Source organism: Leptidea sinapis, chromosome 47, assembly GCF_905404315.1.
Source record: "Leptidea sinapis chromosome 47, ilLepSina1.1, whole genome shotgun sequence".
In the NCBI taxonomy this organism is placed as follows: Eukaryota; Metazoa; Arthropoda; class Insecta; order Lepidoptera; family Pieridae; genus Leptidea; species Leptidea sinapis.
In genome coordinates this window covers 5,324,981-5,335,761 of record NC_066311.1, presented here as the reverse complement: position 1 = coordinate 5,335,761, position 10,781 = coordinate 5,324,981, and the positions used below count along the sequence as shown (strand labels likewise).

The 10,781-nt window shown below is 34.0% G+C and overlaps 1 protein-coding gene across 1 annotated transcript in view; it reads left to right on the top strand.

The window, feature by feature from the left end:
- Positions 1 to 730: 730 nt before the first annotated feature.
- LOC126978175 (uncharacterized) overlaps positions 731 to 10,781 on the top strand; it is a 54,710-nt gene continuing 44,659 nt past the window's right edge. Inside the window, exons 1-2 of the mRNA XM_050826941.1 lie at positions 731 to 1,065; positions 1,721 to 1,799. Coding sequence (XP_050682898.1) covers positions 1,737 to 1,799 — 63 coding nt within the window. The 5' untranslated portion in view covers positions 731 to 1,065; positions 1,721 to 1,736. The remainder of the gene's footprint in view (positions 1,066 to 1,720; positions 1,800 to 10,781) is intronic.

The following is a 10,781-nucleotide window of genomic DNA, read 5'->3' as shown; positions in this document are numbered from 1 at the left end:
GGTGTAAGAACCAAAGCAAATATTCCAAACGGATCTTCAGCCAGGTGCTGCAAAATCGGCAATGCAAAGGCAAAAGTTTTACCAGACCCAGTTTTAGCTGCACCAATACAATCATAGCCTTGGAGTACTTGAGATATGCAACCTTTTTGAATAGGCGTTGGAGTTCTTATTCCTGTAAACAACATATTTAAGTAATGGTCCAGATATTTCTTTTAACTTCAGATAGGAGCAATACGATTAACTACCTAAAGTGGCTAATTGTTTTATCAACCAAGGTTTTACTCCTAACTTAACAAAATCACTTTCCTCGTAGTTTTCCATTTTGTTATTTCGATTACCGTATATATAATAAAACACAGTTTTTTATTTTTACTTTAGTATTAGGCTCAGGCAATCTAATAAATTGTAAACAACAGAGCATGTTTTTAATTGTCAAATGTCAAGTGCAAACCAAAAAAGACCACAGAGTACATTTTGTTTAAAGAAAACAAATAAACATGCGATGATAATGATAAATACGAGTCTCGGTAATGAGAGTATTCTACTAATCCTCCACAGTGTCCACACTGTAAGTTCACTGAAGTGAGTATTGTGTATAGGTCCAAAAATTATATAAAACAATCAGTTTTTTCCTATACAGTAGTTGGACTGAGTTATTCATTCTCTGTCAACTACTCGACTCAATATCAATACTAATTACAATTTAAATTTTCATTAGTCTGTGTGGGGAAGCAGTTGTTAGGAGTTGTATTTATTTAATTTTTATTTTTTATTAATGCCTAATCCCTAGTGCATACTGCTTGCTTAGTATTAAATGTTTCAAATCATAGCAGAAATCTGTGAATGATTAGAAAGATATTATATACCTATATAAATTCAGTGTAAATAACAATAGTTCACAACATAAAACATTATCTGTTTGATGCACTGTGTTGCACATTTCAACTTCTTGTAAATTTTATCGTCTAAAAATTTAGGTCCAACGTGTTCGACGTAGACTTTCTTCTAACCTACTACTGTATAAGAAAAAGTAATTGTTTTTGTTTAGTTAAGCAAGCTTTCAAGGTACGTGAATATATACTATGCTTAAATAAATATTATTTGGACTCTGAACCTATGTGAAATAACTAATAGACATAGATTAGGGAACTAGATCCCAATTCGATTATATTTTCGTTGTCCTTAATCTTAATCTAAGTTATTAAATAAATAAAAATATAAAATTCTCGTGTCGCGGTGTTTGTTACCAAAGTCCTCTGAAACTTCGAAAACGATATATATGAAATTTTGTCTCTGAGAATCGGCATAGATCTACTTTTCATACCCTTAAATGATAAGGGTGAATCCACCCCTAAATACTTATTTTATTTTATGACAATTTATTTTATTTTATTATGATTCAGCATTGAAAAATATATACAACTACAAATATTCACTCTTCTACGATCGTAGTACCTCCTACGATAAATTTTATGTACTTTTTATTTGGTAGGTCTGAGAATCACTCTTCATCTATTTTTTATACTCCATAAATTTTGATTATTGAATATTTTTTTATTATTTTACTTGGCAATACAATGTTTGCTGGGACAGCTAGTAGTTCAATAAGTTTAATATTTTTAAGAATAAATATTTGATTGAAGTTTTGTCAATAAACAAATTAACAGGTTGAGAAAAAAAGTTAGGTGATTTAAAAAAAAACCTTTATCATTTGTTTCAGGGGAGCAGCATCAACAATGAGGCTGTTCAAATTTCTTTCAAATGGTGCATTTACTGCTAGTATTAAAAATGGAGGCAATGTGAGTAAAAAAAAATTCCTTATAACACTGATGCTTTTCAGCATTTGCTAGAAAACCATATTCAAATTCAAATATTATTATTCAAAATAGGATTCCAAATCACTTATTGAACGTCAAAAACTACCGCCCATTCAAAAGATACTTTTTTTTAAATATAAAATGTGGATTACAATGTGATATCGTACAATAAACATTTATAATTAAAGAGCCTGAGAGTGTTCGCTTTATTCCCAGTCCGTGGTGTCATTAAGAAAATTGTTTATGCTATAAATTTCGTAACACATTTGTTTTGTACATTTTCTGGGATCATATTGTAGAAGCATATACATCGCCCAACAAAAGACTTAAAATATTATTCAAATAATTATTTACATAATATTCATATTTTTAATACAATGTAATGTACTTACTGTGAAAGTAGTTTCCGTTCAAATAGAAATGTAGTTTAATTATTTTATTTAGAGGTCAAATAAAAAATATTAGTCACATTAACTATGTAATCATTACTTTTTGAAAATATAAAATAGGCCATTTTAAATGGTATCTTAATATAAGCAGGATTCTGAATGAATTCTCTGGTTCAATACAAAACCCAAAAACTCTGAGCAGTATTACAATTGTGCTCATTACCTTGAGACATAAGATGTTAAGTCTCATTTACTCAGTTATTTCACTAGCTACGGCTCTCTTCAGAACGAAACAGAATAATGCCTACACTACTGCTTCAGGGCAGAAAAAGGTGCTGTTGTAGTACCCATACTCTTGTGGGCATCCTGTGCAAAAGAGCCTCCCACAGGTAAATGTACTGTTTGATAATTATCTACTAACAACCATTGTTATTAACTTTTATCAACTTAACAGTACAATCAGCTTATTGAACTAGTTTTAATAATAAAAGACCATTTCTACCTTGTATTGGCTATGTTTTCAAACCCCCTTATTCATAATAGTCTGCTCACTTAAAGCATTGCTAATTCTCACTCTGTCTTCTTCTATTGACCTAAGTCAGAATGAGAAAAAACACTCCTTAGCGGCTGTTTTAAGTTAGCGGACCATTACGATTAAGGGGGAAAATGTGTAAGCTGTGAAGTGTAGATTTGTAAGGTTTAGTCTTTATTTATGAATCTCCTCTTAATCAAAAAACATGTGGTAGCACTACATTAGGAGTTTTTGAGTTTATCATATTGAAACATTAAGAAATACTTATTTCGTTGTTCCGCTAATCCTTATTGCAAAACACTTCTTCTTCTGTGTTAGATAAAAAGATAATAAGGTGCAGAAAATGTGTATTAATTTAACAATTAATTGTTTTTATCCTACTAACATTATATTAATGAAAGTTTGTTAGAATGTATGGATTTATGTTTGTTACTCTTTCACGTCAAAACTACTGAATGTATTTTGATGAAATTTTACAATAATATAGCTTACACACCAGAATAACACATAGGCTAAAGCATAATATATAAAACAAGGCATAAAGATATTGTGAAAGATTGTGTTTAAAAATATAAAAACAAGTATGAAGTAAGTAGGAAAAAAAAACTGCCATCTGTAGGCTATTCTGGCGTGCGTGGCGAATATCGTTGGAGTTAAACATAAATAATGTATAATGAAAATGTTTATCTTAAAGAGTCATACAAAAAACACGCGACAGGATACCTATATATCTATCTTTTATCTGTAAAGCAAAATAGTGAATCATAAATACAATAAAAATTTATAATTTATTTTTAACGCACAGTTGGTGGTAACAAATTGATCCTTATATCAAATCGAATACTTTTGTCGCATCTGGTATTTAATGTATAGTACTATTTTAAATAGTTAGGACGATTAGCAACCGAGTGCGCGATACTATGGTGCGGTCGGGCGGTGGACGAACTACTGAATAAATTTAATTCAAATTTGAAATTTTAACATGATATCGTGACAAGATATAGGCTAGATGCAGTCATATACATATTTTTGCTGTTTTAAAGCATTCACGTGGACGACGTCACGGACAGCGGTCTAGCAGGTAGTATAGCCATAAGTAAAGTAATAAACATTAAAATATACTGTTGATGTTCTTGTTTAACCGTCCATAATATTTATTAATACTTACAAGGAAGTTATTAATTTTTATTTAAGTGTAAAATGTTCATATGTAGCTCAAGTACAATATACACTGGCCTGCAAAAGTAAGTATCACACTTTTCAAATTAATTTTTTTTCTTAACTATAGAAGGTAGAGATTTAAAATTAAAAACGTTTTGTTGCAAATTTTATAGGCTTTAATTCTTAGAAACTAAAATTATACATTAGTAACATTTTTAACTTAAAAAAGATAAAACAATGAAAATAGACATTTTTAGTTTAGTGTAAAAAAATTCAACTAAAATGTATTACATGTTATTTAATTTTTAATAACCGGTATTGCCTCCTCGAGCTCTGATTACAGCTTCGAGCCGGTTTGGCATACTGAACACTAGGTTTCGGAGCCGATGTTGGGGAATATTCTCCCATTCTTCTACCAGGGCCTGCTTTAGTGCTCTGAGGGTAGTAGGTGGTCTGCGATTTCTGACAAGCCTCCCAAGCTCATCCCAGGCGTGTTCAATCGGGTTGAGATCAGGACTTCTTGATGGCCAAGCCATCACGCTGATACCGACCTCCTGAATGTACTCTTGTACGATATGAGCCGTGTGTGGCCGGGCATTATCATACATCAGCATCGATCCATCACCCATATTTGCTAAATACGGCCCTACATACTCATTGAGAATCTCTTGAGCATATCTTTGCCCAGTGAGGGTGCCATTTTCTATGGCTACTAGCTCTGTGCGACCTTCTGAAGATATGCCAGCCCATAGATGTACACTGCCTCCACCGTATTGGACTCTTTCTGAGATGCAGGCTTGAAGGTATCGCTCACCAGGTCGCCTGTAAACACTTCGCCTTCCATCAGAAGTGTAAAGGGAGAATCGAGACTCATCTGCAAACAAAATTCTTGACCATTCGTCTTCATCCCACTGCATGTGTTCACGGGCGTATCGCAGTCTCGCTACTCGATGCTGTCTCGAGTTTTGGGCCACTCGCTGGTCTTAGGGGTTTCAAATTTGCTTCAGCAAGTCTTCTTCTCACTGTACTGTCACTAATGTAGTCCCTCCGGGTCTGAAGTAGCTGTTGCTGGACTTCAACTGCATTTTGGTGGCGATTTCTTAACACAGTGGAAATAATATAACGATATTCTCGGGCACTGGTGCACTTGGGTCTGCCATTACAAGGTCTCCTCAGATGGTGTCCAGTCTCTTCGTACCTTCGCTTTACCTTCTGGACCGTTCGTACCGTCACACCCACCATTCTTGCAGTGCGACGCATACTGATGCCTAGTTCCAGAAAAGCCATGATCCTAGCACATTCTTCAACTGAAAGAGGCATCATAAATAAATGTTATGTGCTTTTTAGCATAAATTTTTAAAACAAGACCCATCGATCTTGAAAAAAATTTAAAACAGAAAGAAAAATGTGAATGGTAAAATTGTAATTCGGAAACGTCCACTTTGAAAAAGGAATGGTTTTAGTTTTGAAGGTTTTTTTCAGCCAATTCTTAAAAGAAGGTTACCGACTATAAAGTTTTTATGTCCTTTTTATTTCGAAAGTATATCTTGTGAACTTAAAACGTTATCCCAATTTTAAAAGTGTGATACTTACTTTTGAAGGCCAGTGTAGTATTTGTCATTATAAATAGTGCATTTCATTAAAACTGGTATGATGCACTAGTGTGGTAGAACACTATGCCTTTTCAAATACTTTTGACTTTTTTTTTCAAATACATGATTAGCATTTTGGAATTAGTTTTTGAATCTTTGTTAATTTAATTTCTAGCTTTTACCCGCGACTTCGTGCGCGTGCAATACTTTGGGCAGCATTTTTTATTTTTAATATATTCACTTTGTAAATAATACACTACAAACTGCTGTGGTTAATACATTGTTATAAGCTACCAACTATAGAACTTTCATCCCCCTTTTCACCCCACACATGTCTAAATTTTAAAAATGCTAAAACAAATATTTATTTATTTCTCATCAAGTGCCTAAATACAAAGTTTCATGGTGTTATCTTCGATAATGACGAACTTTCATACAAATTTCAACGCCGCCAAGGCTTTTATTCGCGATCACAGGTAGCCCATGTCCATTCCCACGCTCTCGTCTATCTCTGTACTAAATCTCATGAAAATGGATTCAGTGGTTTAGGCGTGAAAGCGTAGCAAACAATCTTACATTCACATTTATAATTTTAATAGTGATTTTTTGTCATAGCGGCAATTTTAGCAGTCTTGTTAATGTTGTTTATAAGATAGATAACTTGGTGATGCGTAGATACGTCACTACAATGTATGTCATTTACCGACTACCGCATTTATCATGGGGAGTGTTCTGAAGATTTGTTCGATCTGATTCCTGCTGCCGAATTACACCTTCGCACGTCACGCCATAATTAGGATCATCCCTATTATCTGGACGTGTGGCGTCTTCCATGTAGAACTAAGCTGTGGAATGAGCTTCCTTGTGCGATGTTTCCGAGACGATACCACAAGGGTTCATTCAAAAAATATGCGCGGGGACACCTTTCTAAAAGGCCGGAAATGCTCCTGGTATTCTTCTGGTGCTGCAAGATAATTGGGGCGGCGGCTTCCATAATAAAAAGATACAACTGGACGACTAGATCAGTGCTGAAGCCTTTGAAAATGGTAAAAAGTGAAAAAAAAAATAGTAGGATGAAACCCATTAGAAACGGAAGAGATTTTTTTTTTAATTTTTCACATAAATTTTGTGGCTATGTGAAAAAATTGTAAAAACAAAAGTTTTAGATCTTTTTATTACCTACAACTTTGCCATTTGACTTATTTCCATAGGAATTGCAGTTTTGCCGGAAATCGAGATAAACCGTTTTTTACCCTTAATCACCCCCGCTTTTCCATTTCCCGACCTCAGAATTTATTTTTCCTTTCATTTTTGTTATATTCTCTTTCATTTCCAATGGGTTTCATCCTACTATTATTTTTTTTGGTTTCAAAAATTATCGACACTGGTCTAGACAATAAAGCAGCATCGAATTCGCGTTTGGAACCATAAAAATACAAACAGACCCAAACCTAGTTTTACAGTATTGTGAAACAATTAATGTATATTAGTGTTAGTAAGTAAAGATATTGGAAACTTAAAACCATTAAAATACTTAATATTATGATGACAGTACAGCTTATAGGCTGACAGTGCAGCTATATATGTATATATATTTAGGCGACACTAAATGCCAGCGACCTTAAGCGATATGAGTTCACGGCTTCCGGCCCTCCATCCATGTAACAAAGCCAATATTTTCAAAATTCTTGCGTGGAAAACAGTTTATATGCTCACAATCCTCGCTATTCACTACTAATCTGAATAAATGAACCTACACAAAAACGTACAAGCTATAAGAATAAATTTTCTGAGAGAAGTACCAAAAAAAAGCGTCACGCCATGCCAAAAAACTTGTTTAACTTCAAAGAAAAGTGGTAGTTCAAAAAGGCTCGGCAGTGTTAACTATAACCAACAGCAAGCATTAGCAACCTACAAATAAGACTTAAGGATATGTGTAACAGGATTAAGTAGTGTTCATAGCTCGAAATGCTATACTTTCACCACAAAACTTGTCTAAAACCACCATGTTTGCGTGTTTTCTGCTTACTCTTCGCCCTAAATGCGCAGCCACTTCTAATTCCATTCTTTATTTGTATATATAAGACGACGAGCTTGTTATTCGAGACTTATGTATGTACCTACTACTCGGTTGCATTATGGCACTAAAATACGATGTTGCATAGAACGGCACATACCAGTCACTAGAGCATCTATTTGCGTTAGTACTGACCTTGAATCAAATACTGTTGATAAATACGAACGAACGAATGCACTTTGTAAGTTTTGCGATAGGGCTGCCAACTCTGATAAAAATAACGCCATAAAAAAAACAGAATCAAGTCTATTAAGTAGAGAGATATATCGAGAAATCTTTTATATCTAAATATATATAAATTACGTGACACGTTGTTGGTCCGCGATGGACTCCTAAACTAATGAACGGATTTTAATGGGGATAACTTCATAGACTGCATTTTAGTCCAACTTGAGAGATAGGATAGTTTTTGTTTTGTATGGACATATTTTCTATGAGAGAATTTAGTGACGCACGGTTTGACAGTTCCGCTGTGAAACAATTTTATTATAACAACAGGGAGCATTTTTTACGAAATAATTCTTGATGTTGGCAAATTCTACAGAACAACGTCTATCGGGTCAGCTAGTGTATTATATTTCTCTATTTAATAATGTTATTATGTTTGTTGCATCACTTTACATATTATATTGTAATTGAATTGATTTGTAAAACGATGTAAATGTAAATCTTGATTTATAAGAGTGGCAATGAGTTTCTTTCCACTTCTTCTCAGTAGCTCAACCCTTTACGAAGTAGCAGTAGTTTATTTACGAAAATTGTTTTGTTTTTACATTCATAATTGTCATTTCCGTGACCTACATGAATAAAGTGATTTTGATTTGATTTGGTATCCAGTTTTTATTATTTTTTTTTGTAATTACTATGTTGCAAGAAAAAAATATATAAAATTTGGATAAACTAATTAATATCAATGACTAGAATTATGACCAAAGCAGTAAAAATAGAGTAGTCTTGCCGGCATTGCAAGTTTAGTCATCATCCTACCTACTGTTTTTTGTAAAATGTGTTGGCAACCCTTGACAGTGCACGCCGTGTCACGTTTTTTGTGTCATAAAATGCATCTATAGATACCTTCCTCTTTTATAATTATTGTTCACGCTTTTAGAGCAATGTTCCGGCTGACGATAAAGCCGAAGAGGATGTTTATACTACGTAATAAGAGGCGGAACTGCCTAAGTAAAAATTGAAATTAAGTTTAATAAGAAACGTGAAGGCATTTGACATAACTTTGAAATAGTAGTATGTAATTACAGTATACTTAACAAAAATAAAGCAACACCATTTGCTAGAGCAAATGCATCGTGCGTTTGACAACAAATGTTAATTTTTATCCTAAATTCACCATTGTTTATTTATTGTTAGGAACTATGACGTCACAGTATAGTAAATCTAAGCGCGCCAACGCGCCTTTAGTTTTAACAATATTTTAAAATATTAAAAAAATATATGCATATCCCTGTTGTCGTATGCTACCTTCGGCATTGACACATTTATAGCAAGGTCATGGTCTTGTGCAGTGGTCAGACTCGGCTCTTATCGTAGATTACCAATTAAGAGGGACTTTAAGGCGCTATAGTCCTAAAAACGAACACTTTTGAAAATCTTCTTAAAATACTACTACAAATATTTACATTACGCGTTCCTTCCGGAGTGGGGGTCGTTGACCCGCATCGCTCGGTTCGTGTCTCAGCCAGGCCCGTGTCTATGAGTACCTATCGAATCTTATAGATATACGTCCGAGCGATTTTTGTCTAAAGTGTTGGGAATACCTTGCTTTAATACGGATCAATGAACGTGCCTATTATTGCGTCCATTGCAAGATGAAGCAGAGATTCGCGCGCCTCCGCCTTGAGTACGGACTCAATAAGATTTTTCGTTAAAATAGAGGTTCGAGTGAACTATCGCAGTGTGCGTCAAGTGATTTATCAATGCCTTATGAAAACAACGAGTTTTATACGTTTTATATTAGCTTCACGTGTATGTTTGTATGTATGTTTGTAACTGACTCCCTTAGACGCGATTTTGACCCACTTTAAACGACCAGATTTCATTCAAATTTTGTAGATTTATCAATGACGGATGACAATACACTAATTTGGTAAGATTATTCCAATTTTCAATTTGCAAATTAAGATTTTTGTCAATTTATATAAATTTATCTATAGTCGATAAGGCAGGAATTGATGTTAAAGTACTTAATAGTTTTAAAAATACGCTTTTATAGAATATTAAACTAAAAAATTAAAAATTAATAATACTTAAAAGAAACTAAAAAGCACGCTTTACATAAAATTCAACTAAAAATAGAAAATAAATTTAAATTGAAAATAGTGTAAAAAAATATATTTTATTGTAAAAAAAGCGTGGGATGCTTTTTTAACAATAAAACACATTACAAAATACAAGCTTTACGCCCCACGCTTTTTTTTACAATAAAATATATTTTTTTACACTATTTTCAATTTAAATTTATTTAAATGTGTAACTAAGTGAAACTTCAGTAGTTACTATTTATTCTTCCTTATTCTGTGTTTTAATTAAACAGTTACGCAAATGATATAAGTTTTCTTCAGTGTTAATTCCGCCAATATTTGTTTTTAAACAATTCGACACGTGTTTCGCCTCTACACGCCTCGTGCACAAATATTGGCGGAATTAACACTAAAGAAAACTTAAATCATTTGTATAATTATGGATTTTCGCAAAGTAAACGCCTACTTCAATAAATTTTCCTTTAACAGCTACGGCTCACTTAAAAGCAGGCTAAGAGGTCGATGACCGCCGCATAGCCAGATGATGAGGGTGGTAATTCTGTTTGTATGATGCTGGAATCCGACGGTAGGGACACGTGAAGCTCTTCTTTACAGTCCATTATTTAGTAAAGCCTCTGCTCGAAAAAGACTTGAAATGACAGCGGCAATAGTAGATGATACACACGTCATAATTTTAGCCATCTTACTTTTTTTTTATGGAATAGGAGGACAAACGAGCGTACGGGTCACCTGGTGTTAAGTGATCACCGCCGCCCACATTCTCTTGCAACACCAGAGGTATCACAAGAGCGTTGCCGGCCTTTAAGGAAGGTGGACGCGCTTTTTTTGAAGGTACCCATGTCGTATCGTCCCGGAAACACCGCACAAGTAAGCTCATTCCACAGCTTTGTAGTACGAGGAAGAAAGCTCCTTGAAAACCGCACTGTGGAGGACCGCC